This window comes from Lissotriton vulgaris, chromosome 3_2, assembly GCF_964263255.1.
Source record: "Lissotriton vulgaris chromosome 3_2, aLisVul1.2, whole genome shotgun sequence".
Lineage (NCBI taxonomy): Eukaryota > Metazoa > Chordata > Amphibia > Caudata > Salamandridae > Lissotriton > Lissotriton vulgaris.
Genome location: NC_141690.1, coordinates 244,028,733 through 244,047,375, shown reverse-complemented (window position 1 = coordinate 244,047,375; position 18,643 = coordinate 244,028,733). Strand labels below are relative to the sequence as shown.

General features: G+C 46.6%; 1 protein-coding gene across 3 annotated transcripts in view; it reads left to right on the top strand.

The window, feature by feature from the left end:
• SLC4A11 (solute carrier family 4 member 11) overlaps positions 1-18,643 on the top strand; it is a 1,871,484-nt gene that overhangs the window by 1,721,557 nt on the left and 131,284 nt on the right. For all 3 annotated transcript variants that reach the window (XM_086964299.1, XM_086964301.1, XM_086964302.1), the window contains exon 18: positions 15,175-15,370. In XM_086964299.1, coding sequence (XP_086820425.1) covers positions 15,175-15,370 — 196 coding nt within the window. The remainder of the gene's footprint in view (positions 1-15,174; positions 15,371-18,643) is intronic.

Sequence of the window (18,643 nt, the reverse complement as noted above, 5' to 3'; positions counted from 1 at the left end):
GCAGGAGGCCCACGGGACGCGTGTGCAGTGCTAGAACACACACGCGGGTTTCAATGCAAACTCAATGGGCACGAACAATTTACAAAATAGGTAAGTAAGGACAGTTCCAACTGGTTGAGACTAAAACTACAGGATACCTGGACACTAGGAGAGTCAATCTACCTATGAGCACCGAAATGCTCTTGTTACCTCACCCACGGGCTGCGGGTGCATAGGTGTGAAAGTGTTTCGGGTTTCCATGTTGAAGTCAATGGAGCCCGGGAGAAAAGATGCTGCCGGCGACCAGGAGGAAGATGCCTGGAGTGATCCAAGGGCGGATCGAAGAAGATGGAGAACTGAAAGCAGAGGGGACAGTGTTCAAAGTCACTAGCCAGTGACCGGAGTGGAACCAGATGATGATGTTGCGATCAGGTGAAGAGGTGACGCTTGACTCTGCAGCCGCGTGAACCAGGTGGCGTTGTCGACGACCAGGATGGAGCCACGAGCTGTCCCACGCAGGCTCTCGCTGTCGGCGGTGTCGATTCCAGGGTCGGAGTCAACAGGCCTTGGCAAATGCAACCCACGCGGCGAGTGAAGTTGGCGTCTGGTGCGGACCAGGCGGGTCCGGGGTACTTCTCCTTTGCAGGGAAGCAAGGGCCAGTCTGGAGCAACCAGACCAGCGGCGTAGTTTCAAGATTTCGTTGTCTAAGAGGCCACTCGCCAGCCGCTAAGTGACCAGACAACGCGTCGGGTAGCAACCAAGCAGAAGGGCCCCACGCAGATCTCGTGGATGCTGGAGGGCTGGTCTTCGGTGCAGGAGCTGCTCGGGGCTGGGGCTTCTCAATCCCCAAAGCGCTCACTCAAGGGTGCCTCAGAGGTCGTGCTGGAAGCGAAGTGCAGTTTCTTCAAGATGGCCGGTCCCACGTGTCTCGTCGCACCCACGGATCTCAGCTGTGCTGCAGATGTGAGTTGAGGTCGGAGAGGTCTGGAAGTCCGGGTCTCGTCAGGCTCTGAAGTCTGGTTCCGCCAGGAAGGACGACAAAGTGAACCGCTAGGACGCTTGATGATGCCTGCAGTTGCAGGGTGGTCACTCCTTGTCCACAAGGGAGATTTCTTCAGTCTTCTGTGGAGCAGAACGTCGAAGTCCAGTGTTTCTTCTTTGTAGAGTTGTTCAGGATAATCTAATTTGGAATGGGACCAGCTCCTACCTTTATCCTGCTAAAGGGGGATGTACTAGCGACTAGGTCCCTCCCATGGGTGGGACCAGGAAGGGGGGCGGTTACACCCCCTATCCTTTGTCAGGTTTCGTGCCAGACCTAGGGCTGGAGTGCCCCAGCAACTGGTTTGAACCGGGGTATGTACAGGGACACCTTGTGTGCCCCAGGCATGTCTCATTCCTTTCAGCCCTGCCTATCTGGATACACAAAGTCCTGTCTTGTAAATCGTGCAACTTGAACGTATTTTTCCTAAGAGTTTGTCATGTGCTTAGCCCTCTGACCTCATAAAGAGTTCAGAGGTGTATGTTAGTTAATAAATACTTGTTTATTTTCATAACTACCTGTGTGGTATCCTTTCACTTGGTATTCAAGGGGTTATATGTGGTAAAACAGCTGGCTTCACATGCCAATAGAGTTTAGCCTAAGACTGCTTTGTCCATGCTACCATTAGGATAGCTGGTCTATAAGGTTGACTTACAACCAATCACCATAAGGGTTGTTTGGACTGATATATGATGCTCACTAGTTCTAGTGATCACCTTGTAACAGGCCAACTTCTCACAGTCGCCCCGCAGGCTGCTCCGCCTTCTCCGGAGACCCCTCAGGTCCCCCACTCGTCCGTGGATCACCCTTGCTACAGGGGCTTGCCATTCCTTCCTCCAGCTGGACTCTGGGATGGGCGGCTGAGTTTTGAGCCTTCGCCCACAGAGGAATTGCTCTCTCCCCTGTGTCGTCTAGGTGTTGCCTTTGTCTGAGCTATTTCCACGGCTGCTGGCATTTCACGGATGGGCATTCCGGTTACTCCATTTCCTACGGACCATTTGTTAGAAGTCCTCCACCAGGGCTCTGGTGGACGGGAGCTGCTTCTTCCTTTTGAGGCTTCGCTCCACAACTCTCTTTTGGGGGCACCCTGCCACGGGAACTCCTGCTCCGAACGATCCAGTAAAGCCTTTCCTTCCACCCCTCGACACAGGGCCCTCTTTTGCAGACTGCCTTTGCCTTCGGTGTTACTCCCTACTTCGCGGGAGGCCCGATGGTTGGACTCCTGGGGGGCGTAACATCTTTGTGTCTACTAGTGACTTGTGAGCACTCAACACACTTTGTTTGCTGGCCAGGACTAACTCCAGCCTAAGGGATTCGGTGGAGTCCCTCCAGTCTCGCTTCTCCCAAGAAGCTGTCTCCGCGGACCTGCGGAACCATGTGCTAGATGGTCGTGAGTTGGCTGCGTTTATTCTTCGTTCTGCCTTGGATTTTTCTGATTCCCTTGGTCGCACTAAGGCGCAAGTTCTGTAGCTCTCCGTCACCATGCGTGGTTGCGGGATGGTGTTTTTCCAGAGAATGTTAGGGAGCGTCTTTTGGACCTGCCATTTGATCGGGTGCTTTTATTTAACACCCACGCAGATTCCGCCATTCAAAGACGTCTTGCCGGGCTCCGTCCTCCTCGTCAGCCTTAGGCTTTGACTTGGGGAGGCGTTTATACCGATGGCTGTTTCGGCCTAGTGTTTCGGTGTGCCGCTTGTGTGTGTTCTGTGTAGATGCCTTCAGGGTCCTTCAGTTGACCCCTCTGCTGTTGGCTGCTGGTACAGCCCTTTTGATCTAGTGGTGTGTATTTTTCTCTTTGGCTGTTGGTAACAGCCATACTGGTTCTCAGATTGGGCCATCGGTTTAATTTTGGCTTATTGGTAAGCCATCTGTGGTGCTTCTGCAGGTTCCATTGTTGTTTTTTACCTCTGCTGCAGGATTTTTTTCCCTAAGAGATGTTCCCACGGTCTGTTGGGACGTGTCATACCCTAGGTGGGGGTACTTGTAGGCTATTGTATAGCTCTGTCCTGTGCTGTGCAGTCGTGGATCCCTTCTCGGGTTCCTCGTGTTTCCCGGCGTAACTGTATACCGTTTGGTGCGGTCTTTTTTCTCCTGTTTTAGTGCTGCTTGCTCTGCTCCATGTCCTGCCCTGCTCAGTCTTCAATGGTGTTTCTATCCTTCGTATACAGGGCTTGCCTGTCGTGCATTTTGCCGTCCATCTTCAACCTCTGAATCGCCAGATCGGCTTGTCATTCTGTCCGCGGCGTTGTTGTGGTGTTTCCACCTTATATTCCAACGTTTCGACTTGGTCCTCTACCTTATGTTCCAGGGGGCCTAGGATATTCCTGGTGATCTCGTGTGTCCTGGTTGGCGGCTTTTGGTCTGTACTCTTTGTCTTTTGCCGGTCCCACTTCTATTCGTGGACCGGGTTGTGCCACTGCGACGTTCCTTCTCTGGGGCTTCATTGGGGGCTCCCCTACCTCTGTCTTAGTCTTGTGCTCTGTGTGTGAATATACATGTGCCACTACATGTCTTAGAAATCTGGTCCCAATCGTAGGTATTGGACAGTTTCAATATAGTTTAAATCAGGCGACTCTTCACGAGTTAATTAATTGGCCTGAGAAATGAAAGACCAAAGAGTGAGAGGAACATCCCAAATTATGGCGCTTTGAAAACAATCATGGGTTGAGAACACAGGGTGTCAATTACCTGAGTAGGTGAATTATCTTGCTTAAAGTTGGTCATTTAATCGATGCAGGCAAACTCAGGCGTCTGAAAAGAGAACCCATAGTAAATGTCCGCGTTCGATCAAGGTCTAAATATGCGAACATAGCCTGTGGGTAGGGGTCACATTACGTGCTTACCGGGAAATAAGGCCAGAGATCCTTAAAAAGGAACCACGTCTGTCGGGAACCACAGAAGAAATGCTCGGGAGTGAACCGGAGCGTTACCAGGCAACCTTCTTCTGTTTACTTCAGATGCCTTCCTGTATGCGGAAAGCAAGGACGGACTATCCCGTTCCTTTCACAGGCTCTGTGTGTTGTAATTAAAACAAGGTTCACGGGCCAGAGGACTCATTCCCTGCATCGCGGTGCGCATCAATGTGATTTTCGGAGCTCTGGGGATATTTTCGTAGTTTTTTGGCGTCATTGTTGATAAAAATTATGGTGCACAATTTGAGCCTGAGTATTAATGGCTAATAAGCACACACCACTTCTGGCTAAGTGAATAAACAATTCTATGTATATGGCCCACTTGTACCCACATTACACACATGATTAACCAGCATTGATAGAAAAACGCGACGGCCATTTTAGTTTGGGAAGACAGATATCAAAAAAGTACATAATACTGTGAATTGTGCTTTCGTTTCAAAAACTTGACAATAGATTAAAATATTGCATTTACATTTTGAGTTTGTTGCTGTTGCCTATTTTCTACCTTCTCATCATTGATTGATCAGGGCTGTCAAAATAACATACGCCTTCTAATTGAATAAATTGTGATTTTTTGCATATTGAAAATATATAGGTCTCGGACCACTGTTTGTTTATACTAATACGTTACCCAGGTCCAGAACCGTTTGGGTCACCCCATTTCTTTAATGGTTTCCATTCAGAACTTGGCAGCTTGAAAAACCTCCCACACCTTACTCAAGTCGCTCCACTGTCCACCCATGCACAAATGAACACAATTCAGACTCCTCACCCATACTTTGAAGGCATTACATGGCACTGGCCAAACATACCTCAACAATCACATCTGCTTTCCCAAACCTTCCAGACTCCTGCACTCGTCTGGACTGATACTTGCAGACATTCCACGCATATTAAAAAAAACAGAAGAAATTGATCCGGCAGTTGAGCATTCTCCTGCATCGCTTCTAAAGCCGTGAACAACTTGCCACTACACATAAGAGCCTCCTCCTCACTTCTTGGATTAAGCAAGAAGCTAAAAATCTGGCTCTTCGAGTAGTCTCACCAGACCCTAGAGTTGCCAAATAATGTTGTGGGTGATAGTGCACTCTACAAACCTGCAGAACACAACAGACTTATCAAACACTGGGTTCAGGCAGTTCATAGGAGCAGCTGTCGTAAGAAGACCTACATGGATAGTTGTATTGCACCTCCCTTAAACCTGAGGTGGAAAGTAGATTCTCCAGTATTAGGGGTGTCTTTCATAGATTCACATGCTTGAATATCCCCCGTCGTCGGAGTGGGAGTCCCACGGTAAATAAAATAGCAATAATATATACTATATATATATATATGTAACATAAAACCTGAAATATGTAATAGAAAAAAGGCATAACAAGCCTACACATATTTCTACATAGGAATGCATGGAAAAGGAAAAAACCATTTGCAGTCTATCATTGTCATTATGTTGGTCCAAACTACAGCCAATCAGGCGCCAGCAACCCTCTAGAACCTTCTCCTCAGAGCTCAGCACCTCAGATTTTCTACCGCACGTCGTGTGAAGGGAGTCTCCCTGAGCTCTGCTCAGTTTTTTTCTTCAATTTTCTTCAATTTCTTCTTCTTAATATCACAGTTTTGTACTGTCTTCTTACATGAAGTCTACGTTCAGACCCTGTGTCACTTGTAGGAAACTGTGACCTTTTCCTGTGAACCCTCATGAAGAGTATATGGAAACACTCTGCTTGTCTCTGACATGGTAAGAGGAGAAGGGGTTGTTCTTGTTCTTGGACTGTACCCCCCCTTCTGATGTGGGAGGAATTTTTGTTGTTTGTCCTGCACATTCACGTTTTAAGTGATGCTTCTCCTCTACTTCACCAGCTGAAGTAAAATCACAATTAAGGGGTCTCTGGCCTTCTTTGAGTCTGCCTCCCACATCTACGCCCACGAGATTTACTCTCAGGCGTCTAGACTCACACTGCGCACTTTTCTACGTGAAAATGTGCCAGCTTGTCGACGATACGGTCTATGTATCCTCTGACGACAATCTTTGCCATCACTTTTGCTCTGCAGCGACAACGCCTCCAGGTATGCGTCGACGACAGTGAGGACAGTGCCCTCTTGTCGACTACAGGCTCGTAGACCACTGGGAGTTTTTGTCGATGGTAATTTCTTCGACAGTTGGCCTCGTCGACGGTAAGCTCGTCGACGGTAGGCTAGTCTACGATATGTCCCGTCGACGGTGGCCTCGTCGATGGTGGCTCGTCGACGGTAGGCTCGTCGACGGTGGCTCGTCGACGGTAGGCTCGTCGACGGTGGCTCGTCGACGGTAGGCTCGTCTACGATATATGTCCCGTCGACGGTGGCCTCGTCGACGGTGAGCTCGTCGACGGTGAGCTCGTCGACGGTGAGCTCGTCGACGGTGAGCTCGTCGACGGTAGGCTCGTCGACGGTGGCTCGTCAACGGTAGGCTCGTCGACGGTAGGCTCGTCGACGGTGGCCTCGTCGACGATAGGCTTGTCGACGGTAGGCTTGTCGACGGTAGGCTCGTCGACGGTGAGCTCGTCGACGGTGGGCCCCGTAGACGACAGGCTCGTCGACGGTGAGCTTCGTCGACGGTGAGCTCCGTAGACGATGAGCTCCGTAGACGGTGAGCTCCGTAGACGGTGAGCTCCGTAGACGGTGAGCTCCGTAGACGGTGAGCTCCGTAGACGATGAGCTCCGTAGACGGTGAGCTCTGTAGACGGTGAGCTCTGTAGACGGTGAGCTCTGTAGACGGTGAGCTCCGTAGACGGTGAGCTCCGTAGACGGTGAGCTCCGTAGACGGTGAGCTCCGTAGACGGTGAGCTCCGTAGACGGTGAGCTCTGTAGACGGTGAGCTCTGTAGACGGTGAGCTCTGTAGACGGTGAGCTCTGTAGACGGTGAGCTCTGTAGACGGTGAGCTCTGTAGACGGTGAGCTCTGTAGACGGTGAGCTCTGTAGACGGTGAGCTCTGTAGACGGTGAGCTCCGTAGACGGTGAGCTCCGTAGACTGTGAGCTCCGTAGACGGTGAGCTCCGTAGACGGTGAGCTCCGTCAACATTCAGCCTCGACGCCAGTTGGCTTCGTTGACGGTTGACCCTGTCAACTATTGGAATCGTCGACGGTTGAGCCCGTCGACAGTTGGTTTCACACACGGTTGTCTTTTATGCACAATGTGTTTTGGTAGACGATTTATCTCGTCGACTGCCGCTTTCTGCTACATCCACGTGATGGCGTGGTGGCTTTTTACTCCAGCCTTTATATCTTCCTCTAAAAACTGGAGCTCTATTGCATTCACCTCCGGTGAATATTGGTTCCTATCATAGACTTTATTTAGCAAGAAGGTGTTAGACTCATGCAGAGGTCAAACTCTGTGCCTGCGGTTTTTCGCGCCTCGACAAGAAATGTGCAGCTCCCCACTATTCAGCCTACCCTGCCTCAGTCATTATTCAGGCGGCACAGCGATTATCTTGCAAGCCAGTTGGGCAAGTATGCCATCATATGTGCTCTGACATGTTGGCACCAGTAGCACTTATTCCAGAATCCTCCAAGCCTCACGCTTTGAAGATCCTGCAGGAGTGAGAGCGAGAGAGAAGTGCATCAGAAATGATACACTGTGAAGCGGACATTGCGTGTACAGGTGTTCCACAGCTCGCTATAGGGGCAGTCTGGGAAAGACAATTTTGCTTCAATGCTACGTCTTTCGCAAGGAGGTTCAGACTTCTATACTTCACTTGTTCTTTTGATTGAGGAGCCCTTCTGGCCAGCATGTTGATGAGGCAATGCAGACCATCTTAAAGGACACAGATACAGATACGGATATAGAATCGCAGCCTTTTCGTGGTGCCGAGGACGTAGCTCCACGTCCTTTGTTTCAAGGGAGTTCCCTCCAGTATTGGCTCCTACAATCAAAATCAATTGCGTTACTCAAATCAAACGCAGTCACATAGGCACAGTACCAACAGGTCCTACCTAGACTATCATCGTACAGCCTAGGCAAACTCTTCTAAGAAACAATGGATTATCTGGAACACACCTTTATTCCTTCCAAAAACGTCAGAGATCTAATATCTCACTTTTACTCCACTTGGTCAAAGGTGACAGAGGACCGTTGGGTTTTTAAACGTCATGCCCAAGGGCACACTTTAGAATTTGTCTAATTTCCCTCTTTCTACACCTCCAAAGGGACCTCCTCCTTCTCATCTACGGGTGTCGTTTTCACAAGTGTCTATATGGATACAAACAGGGACCGTCGGAGTGGTTCCGAATCTCCAACAGCGTTAGGGTTTACTCTCAGTTCTTCATCAACAAGCAAATGAGGAAAGTGTTGCATGATTTTAGATCTTTGCGCAAACTTTACAAATGTTGTCCCTCAACAAAATCCTAGGTTCTTATGCCAGAACGAGTTTATAACTACTCTCAACCTCCAGGATGTCTATTTTCATGTGCCAATCCTTCCTAAGCATAGGAAGTGGCTGCGCTTTACAATAGGTACAGAACTTATTCAATAAAGGTCCTACCTCTTGGATTTAGGTCCGTTTCAAGTGTCTTTAAGTACATGCTGGCACCAGTGGCAGCCTATCTACGTCTGCAAGGCATACAAATTTCTCATTCCTGAGACAACTGTATAATAAGGGCTCGCTCTTATTTACAATCAGTCCAGCACACCCAAACTTGTCAGTCACTGTTTCAAGACCTGATTTTCAATAAATCATGACAAGTCACAACTAGTACTAGCTCCGATATCAACATTTCTCGGATCATCAATCAATACCAACCTAGCAAGGGTGTTTATCTCGCACGAACAACGGGCTTGCATCTCCCACTTGGTGGTTCTTCTACGTTGGTTTCAGGTCTCCAGTTCCTTTGTAGATCTCATTCAAATCAATCCTCGGATGCAAGAGGCCCCCCCTTTTTTGTTGGTGGGTCCAAGTAAGAAATTTGTAGAAGGGGTGTACGTTATTCCGTCCAGAAGTGCCAAATTACACAATCACCACAGACGCATCCCTTCGAGGGTTGAGGAGCATATCTCAAGGGCTGAAGGTTCAGCAGGGAATGGGAACCCTCAACAAAAGGCTTAGCACATCAATCGGCTAGAGCTAGGTGCTATCTTCTTGGCCCTCAAATCCTTTCGTGTTATCATTCAAGGAGCCACAGTATTGGTTTGCACAGACAATACCTTACTTGCACAAACAAGGAAGAACGAGGTTGGTTCTTCTATCTCAGAAAGCCCAAGAGATATGGGCTTGGGCAATATGGCACAGGATCAAACTCTTGGCTGTTCATGTGCCGGGAGTTGCAAATGTGCTGGCGGACACCCTCAGCAGGTCAACAGGTGTCCACCCACGAATAGGAACTGCATCAGCCAACGGCGGATCAAATGGACCTCTTTATGACAAAAAAAAAAAACAGCTTATGCCTGTTTCTTTGCAAGCTGGCATCCCCACAGGGACTCGCAGGGGAAGGCGTTTTCGATAAACTGGTCTCAAATATATGCTTACGCCTTTTCTCCGGTACCGTTGGTTCCGAGAATTCTCCGTCAGATGAACAAAGAGCCGTATCGTTTGATTCCCATCGCCCACAGGTGGCCTCGCCAATACTGATTCACCGAACTTCTTCTCCTCTCAGAGTACGTTCCAATACAGTTTCGACCAATTCCAAATCTCCTCTCCATTCAGAATGGTCAAATTTGCCATCAGATCCGGCTTCTCTAAAAATAGCAGCTTGGTGTCTGAGCACCTTGTATTAGCTCATCTGACTATCTCGGCGGATTGTAAAGAGGTACTGGCTTACGCGAGAGCACCTACTGAAGACATACAGTCTTTAAAAATAAATAAATACATAAATAATAATCTGCATTTGGTGTTAATCTGCTGTGGTTTACCCATTTCTTGCAACGCCGGACCAGATATTACCTTTTTTCTTGCACCTGGCAAGATCAGGCTTATCTCATACAACGTTGAAGGTCTTTTTGGCAGCCATTTCAAGGTAACGTCAGGATGGGTCCATCTCTCTTTATTCTTCCAGAATACAACAGTTCTTTAAGGGACTACTCAGAATGTTTCCTCCTGTACGTCGTCCGCCTCCATCATGGCATTATAATGTAGTATTAGCGCAGCTCATGCGCCACCCATTTGAGTCAATTTTTAGGATGTATTTCAATTTCCTAACATGCAACGTTTTTTCTCTTTGTTAGCATTAACTTCATCTAGAAGAGTCTGTGATGTTCAAGCTCTCATTGTCAATTCACCTTTCTTACGATTCACGCCCAATTCTGTAGTGCTACGTACAAGGGGTATGCCTAAAGGTGCCTTCGGATTTTCACCTGAAAGAACCAGTTATCTTAGACGTTTTTCCTAATCCACAATCCCCTGCGGAGAGGGCATTTACATACTCTTGACATCAGAAGATGTTTTAAATTTCTATTTGCAAGGACCTCTGTCATTATCAAATTCGATCAACTGTTTATTGCCTATGGAAATATACAGCTAGGACGAGCACATTCTTTAGACATAAAACGTTGTCTAAAATTCTACATTTCCAGAGCAGCCCCTTTCCGTAAATCTGATCAGCTATTTATAGCATATGGACTGTTGCGAAAAGGGCATTCAGTGACTAAACAGACAGTGGCACGATGGCTCTCTGCAGCCATATCATTTTGTCATTAGCAGGCTGACAGGCCTTTACCGAGTCCAGTTAAGGCACATTCTACAAGAGCGATGGCATCGTCCACTGCGTTGTTTGCTGGGGTGCCTCTACACCAGATTTGTCGAGCAGCGACATGGTCCAGCAGGCACACCTTTACCAGACATTATTGTTTGGAAGCTGTCAACGAAGCGGATACCGCAGTGGGGCAAGCAGTGCTTCGTCATCTTTTTCAATAAGGTGAGCCTCTGATCCCTCCTCCATTTCTTTCTGTGATTGCTATATGCTTTTCAGCTGTATAATATTGTCTTCAACTTTTGAGGATGTACTTTGCAATCTCAGCTCTAAGGAGGGTACTGCTATCTATTCTATTCAAGCATGTGAATCTATGAAAGACACCCCTAATACTGGAGAAGAACAATTGTTACTTACCTGTAAACAGGTGGTTCTCCAGTATTGGTGTCTTTCATAGATTCACATGCGACCCACCCTCCTCCCCTCAGAGGCTCTCTTCTCCTCATAGACTCTGTGGTCACTCTTGTGCTACGAAAATCTGAGGTGCTGAGCTCTGAGGAGAAGGTTCTAGAGGGTTGCTGGCGCCTGATTGGCTGTAGTTTGGACCAACATAATGACAATGATAGACTGCAAATGGTTTTTTCCTTTTCCATGCATTCCTATGTAGAAATATGTGTAGGCTTGTTATGCCTTTTTTCTATTACATATTTCAGGTTTTATGTTACATATATATATATATAGTATATATTATTGCTATTTTATTTACCGTGGGACTCCCACTCCGACGACGGGGGATATTCAAGCATGTGAATCTATGAAAGACACCAATACTGGAGAACCACCTGTTTACAGGTAAGTAACAATTGTTCATTTTGGGCATGCTATTGATGGTAAATCTCCATTTGGAAAATGCGTAGATGAGGCACTTCAAGACATAAAAACAGATATGGAAACGGCCTGCTCTCAGGGAGTCCTGCAGCAACTTCGACAACAGCACTTTTGGGCATACAGAGGTAGAGGAGACACTTCTCACAGAGGGGGTATCAACAGTATCAACTATACTCTGTACATCCTTAGTAGAAGCCGTCAGTGTCCTGTTTGAGAACTACAGCAAGACGAAGGACCTCTACTCGATCCAGATTACAGGATACTGGAACAAAAATCTGATGTAACACAGGCAGCCTTTTGTGCCAAATTCCACACCAAGGATCTTTACAAAGTACCTGTCACCAGTCTCTGCTCATTTAAGGAAACAGGCATAAACTGCTTCTATATTTGGACAACTGGCTTATTAAAAGATCAAATGTGCGATTCAGTCAAAAAGTTGACAGTCCTATTTGGACTTATTCCAGAACTTGATATTAACAGTCAGCAGGCAAAAGTCATTAGCAAATTCATGTACCAAAATTCAATTTCTAGGAACAGTTTTAAATACAAGAGAGGTAAAAGCATTTCCCCTCACGAGAGTTTGCACAAATTCCAAGTCCTGGCAAATCAAATTCAATCCAAAAGATACTTCACTACAATTCAGAAGCCTTTAAAGCATGATCACGTACTGTATTCCATTGATTCCATTCCATTGATTCCATTCCATAGTTTAGAGATTAGGCTGCTGCAGGTGGAACAATGGCAAGTGGACATGGGTAGAGAGTTTCCTATGTATAAACCTGCCGGATCTTCGAGCAGCGTTGTCTTCAGTCCTTTCTGCTAAGACTGAAAGCATCCCCATGCCACCACAGTGTTTTTTGGGTTTTTTTTTGTAAATCTGTTTATTACACAGAGTAGCAATCCAATCAGTACATACATTGACCACAGTGTTTATGTAATTAAATGAGGAGGAACCAGATCAAAAGTTAAGAAGGCACAGCATAGAGCGTTTTTAACCACAGGACAGCCACTGGGGCGGTACAATGAATAGGTCAGGTGCCCTCAGTCTCAGTAAACCCAGTTCACCGAATTGTCATGAATGGAACTAAATTATGCCTAGCTAGACAAAATGTTCGCAACATGGGTAAAACCAAAGATCAGTCTTTACTCCACAGACCTAAATTGCAAATGCTGGTTCTACTCAGTGAGTTGCAGGTTACCAGGCTCCTGGGGGGTACACTCTAGTGATCTCATGGTTGGAGACTTTTGCGAACACATTTCCGCCTCCCCCAGTAATTACCTTGGTACTAATAAAAATAAGGAAGGAAATTTGCTGATTAATTCTTATCGTACGAGTATGCAGAGACAGTATGGTTTAAGGAACAACTTCTACTCTGAGTCTGTGCCAGTTCTGCTGATGATGCAGCAAGACCTCCTGACCAGAAAATCCAGATCCTCGCCTGGCTGCTGAACATGTTGCACTTTCTAGTCTAGACATCCTAGAACACTGGTGAGAAATTATGGTGCAGGAAAGATCTATATCCACAAATAAGACTTATTGTGCTAAATGGTGAAGATTCTGTAGCTGTAGTGAAAAACTAAGTTTAATCCCGGTCTTCAGTGCCACATTTGTCACATATCTTTTAAAATTCACTCAAGCGGTGTTAGCCCATGCCTCGATTAAAGTTCACATGGCAGCAATATCCTGCTTCAGATAAGAACTTCACAAACCTTGCATTTGTAGTAGCAGGATCATAACGGAAGTCATGCAAGGCCTTTTCCTCTGGTAAGAAAATGTTTTTTTAGCTTGGACAGTCAGTGAAATGCAATCCTTCACAATCAAGTAGTCTTTTCTCCAGTTTTGCACTGACAGAGTAATATTGAAACTAACCCGGAATGTATACCCAAGTTACCTACAGACTTCCACTTGAAAGAACTAGTTCTATAAAGGTACTTTTTTCCAAACCCAACAACCTTTCCAGAAAGATCCTTACTATCTTTTGCTATAAGATGTCTGATCAGATCAGATTTTGGTCACCGTTGGCAATCCACATAAGGGAGAATCTTTTTTCCAAGCATGGCATCACCTGTTGGATTGCAGCTGCAATTTTATTCTACCCCATGAATGCAAGCAAGGGAATACCTCAGTTTACAAGAGATGTCTTCTTTAACGGCTGTCTTTGCTGGAATAAAATTACAAAAAACAATTTGATGGGCAGAATGTAGATCAATGTCTTACATTCACCCCAGTACAAGGATCTGGGCCTAAATCCATCGTTTTTTGCACTCCACACCACCCTGGGTCAGATAATGGCCTTATGCAAATCTTGCGATCCTTAGCAGCATGATCACCCCCTACAAAGCACCCAGATCCCTACGATCCGAGAATGAGCACCTGGCCAACATTCCCAGATTCAAAAGGACACGCACAGGAGGACGACGTTTCTCTGTTCAAGCAGCCACTGGATGGAACGCTCTACCACGTTCCCTCAGACTTTAACCCAACTACCTGGTATTTCGCAAAAAATTGAAGACACACCTATTCCCTAAATAAATTCCCTTAATAAATGTCTCTCCTCTCTCCTTCTCCCTCAACTGGATTTCAATTCCTATAGCGCGGCGATGCCCTTGGGTCACCAGGCGCTTTACAAATCGTTATTAAATTAAATCAGCTCTGACCCTGTGCCCCATGGGAACAGCCCAGTCCGAACTACAACAGCCATATCTTTCCCAGACCGGAATCAAGCATCCGAGGACCGGACCGGTTTCGAGGTAACACTTCTCATCAGCCCGGCTAGCTTGACTCCAGTGGTGTGGAGGCTCTGGGACCCACGTCTGGGCTACCCCATTACACTGCTGGAATGTCATTGACCGATAAATTTTGAACAGCAACATGGTAGAATTTAGGAGATTACCGTCTTAGAAGAGACAACAAATTGATGCAACATTGGACCAGGCAGTATTACGCCACCAGTGTCAATATGGTGAGCCTCAGCATTTTTTTCCTCCATCCAATATGTTCTTTTAATGTTTATCAAATGTTGTTCTGCTTGTTCTGATTCAAGCATATGAATCTATTAAAGGTTGAATACTGGAGATGAAAAATATTCACCTGTAATGGTAGCTCTCCAATATTGGTATCTTTCATAAATTCTCATGTGAACCTCCCTCCTCCTTGTGAGAGGCTCTCCTATTTGTAGTATTACTTGTCATGAATGTAGTATGAAATTGAAAGTGATGACCCCTGATGACGTGGTCTTCAGACTGATTGTCTGTGCCGACGGGTTGAAGTTTAGTTTGTTTTTTAAATGAGACTAGCCTACTAACCAAGTATTGTTATAGCTTTAGGACTCTGTTTAACATTAAACTGCTACTATATTATATTACCTTGGGACTCTCAGCTCGACAGCGGGGATGATTCAAACATGCAAGTCTATAAAAAATACCAATACTGGAGAATTACCATTATAGGTAAGTAGCCTTTTTTTAGGCATCATTGTAAGTATTGGGTTTGGCATGTGTTCTAGATTGCTTTTCTTTTGAAAAAGGCACAATTTGCTCTGTTATTGGCAAATTCAAATTGATGTAAAAATTGCATTCAAGAGCAATTTTGCTCTTCCAATCAGCCATTGTTATGTTTTTTTGTCTGCTTAAATCTTGTGATGTTCTTAAACTGCTCATGCTTGACCAGTTTTCTTTTCTCTCCTTTTAGAATAGTGAGTGTAAAGGAGACACGTTTAACATCTCTGGTAGCAAACATTCTAGTGGGCCTCTCCCTTTTCCTTCTTCCTTTTCCACTGCAGTGGATTCCAAAGCCAGTACTCCAAGGTCTTTTTCTATATATCGCCTTAACATCCATTGATGGCAGCCAGCTCTTTGAAAGAGTAGCCCTTCTTTTGAAGGAACAGGTATGTATGTGACTGCATGCTGAAATGAGCTGGAGAGGCAATTAAATAGTTGGGTTTGTTTGTTTCTCAGCCTCTTGCACAAATAATATTATTGTAAGTAGTATGTTCTGAGTTCCACATGATCATAATCTTAATGTCAGTGATTTGCAACCAGGAAGATATACTATGCACAATTAAGATTTAAATAATATATTTAGAGTGCCTGGCTACTGCAAATGGTTACTGTTAAAAATATATATATATCAAGACCGTGCTCTGACAGTCGAAACGCGTCATGGCAGGCACTAGCCTGAACTAGACTATGTGCTGTGAAGATATAAAAGCACTTTTTGAATTTTAACATTCAGCGTCTGGTGGTCCGTACCTTGTTTGTCTCCTCATACAAGTAGTGGGCTAGGATTATATATATATATATATATATATATATATATATATATATATATATATTGCAATCCACTGAATTCAGACAAGCCCACAGTTCATCCGAAAAAGTTCTTTATTCGGCAGGCACAGATGTCAAGAGATAACGCGTTTCGAACAACAAGTTGTTCTTGGTCACATGACCCGCGTTTTTTCTCAACCCACTATTTAAAGGTGTAAACACGTTTAATCATAGACATAAACAACATTTCTCTTTAAAACTCAGAGCAGTGTTTAAGCTTCTGTATCAGTTACAGTCACTGGCAGAAATTTATACAAAGTTTCTAAATGTGAACAAAGTGCAAATAAAAGAGAAAGTGCCCCTTTTTTTAAATTTGAGATACAAATTAACACTGTGAGAAGGTGGCCTGATATGCAGTGGTCACTATTCTAGTGCCCACTATGTATCAGTCCAGCAACCCTTATTGATGATTGGTTGTAAGTCAACCTTATAGACCAGCTATCCTAGTAGCATGGATACGAGCAGTCTAAGGCTAAAGACTCGAGAGGGCGTGTTAAGCCAGCTGTTTACCACACATATACCCCTTGAATACCCAGTGAAAGGACACCACACAAGTGTTATGAAAATAAACAGTTATTTATTTAAAGATCACAACAGCCCTGTACTCTTTATGAGGACAGGGTACTAAGCACAAACCAAAACTCTTACAAAAATACTTAAGTTAGCACAGTATATACAAATGCCCGAGGGGCACGGAAAACCATATACTCTGAAAGTGGAATGCGAAATTCCTAGCAGGTAAGTACAGTACTAATAGCTTTTGGAATCGCTAGGACTTGACTAGGGAATCGTTAGATTATGCCTAGGAGGCCTAGGGGACTCGGGTGCAGTGTGTGCACTCTCACGCGAGATGCGGGACAAAAGTCTATGGTAGCTAGGAATTAGAAAGTTAGTGTTCTCGGGCGAACCCGACCTGGTAGGGAGAAAACGAAAGTAGATTCTGACCCTTGGATAGTGAGGCTATGCTGGGGCACCGAAATGCCGAAGTTACCTAGCCCAGGGGCTGCAGCTGCATAGGTCTGAAAAGACGTCGGGAATCCTCGTAGACGGACCAGGAGCCGGAAGAAAAGATGCTGGCCGGTGACCAGTGAAGAAAGTTCAGTCGGATCCAAGCCTGGATCTTGAAGATAGATGACACCTGAAAGCAGAGGGGACCAAGTTCGAGACTACTAGCCAGTAGTCAGTGGGCACCAGGAGGGCACCGGATGGTAGCCACCTCGACTAGGTGAGTGGGTGACGCTTGACTCGAAGATCTCACGGACCAGGAGGCGTTGTCGGCGACCAGGATGGAGGATCGAGCTGTCCCACGAAGATAGAAGCTGTCGGCGTCGCTGGACCCAGGATTGGGCAACAAAGCCTTGGCAAATTCAAGCCCACGCGGTGGACCTAAAATGGCGTCTGGAGTGGACCAGGAGGGTCCGGGGTGCCTCTCTTGAACAAGGAAGCAAGGGCCAGCCTGGAGCAACCAGACCAGCAGTCGTGAAGTCGTTGGGCGTCGTTCAGAAGGCCCCAAGCCAGCCGGCTAGTAGCCAAACAACGCGGTGCACAGCAAACAGCAAAAGGGCCCCACGCAGATCGTGGAGATGCAGGGGGGCTGATCTTGGGTGCTGGAGCTGCGCAGGGTCGGGGCTTCTCGGACCCCAAAGCACTCACCAGTGGAGGACACGGTGGGCTTGCAGTAAAGATGTCGTGCAGTCTTGGCGATCGTCGGTCCCTTAAGGTCTCGTCGCACTCACGGTTCTCAGCTTGGCTGTAGAGGTGAGTAGAGGTCAGAGGTGCCAGGGAAGCCGGGTCTCGTCGAGCTGGGTCGTCGGATTCGTGATGAAGGACTGGCAGCAGACCGCAGTGTTCTTTAGGATGGTGCCCGCTTGATGCAGGGTGACTACTCCTTAGCCACAAGGGAGAATCTTGAAGAAGAAATCGTGAAGTCCTTTCGAAGAAAGTGGTATCTTGATTCCAAAGATGATCTAATTTTAACAGGGGGCCCGCTCCCATCTTTATACTAAAAAAGGGGGCTGACCCGGTGACTAGGTCCTGCCTATGGGTGGGACTAGGTGGGGGTGGTTACACCCCTCAGCCATGCCGGACTTCCCCAGGCCAGGGGCTGGTGTGCCCCTGGAACTGGTTCAGACTGGCCTATGCGTAGTGAGCACCGGGGTGCCACTCAGCAGTCACCTTCCTGTAAAGCCCTGCCTACCCAGGATACACAAAACCATGTCTGGGACGGTGCTAGCACCGCCCCTGACAGGAAACCCTTTGTCCAGGCTCCCCTCGCTGGAAGGACTCCCAGCTGTAGGGGGTCAGACTTGTGTCTGTGGTGGCAGCATCCATTTTGTGGAGCTGAGGCTTCAGTTAACTTTAACCGGGGTTCACAGTTACATACATGTCGTGTCCCTCTAGAAGGGTGGAATGCTAACCCCGTCGCCAGAATTGGCGAGGGGTTAGTATTCCAATTCGTATGACACCTTACTCGACATGTTTTGATAAAGCAATACCAAAGATAGCATTTAACCGCGAGGATTATAATGCACTTAAGAGTATATGGTATGCGATATCATGGAACAGCTATTAGGACTTGGTTCCGCAAGCTGCAGACAGGCTCAGCTCATGCCAGAGCACCATCTCACACGATTCCAAGCACTCTGCCTTCAGGATTGTCAAGGCCTACCATAGGAGTGACTGATAGGAATCTGTGTGTCCATTTTAGGGTTAGGTATAGGTATACTACACCTACAGCAAAGGGTGATTACACGACTTTGCCCCAGCTGTCATGCAGCCAGTTGTGTCAAATTTAGGAGGCCAGCCAGGGGTGGCATAATACATGCTGCAGC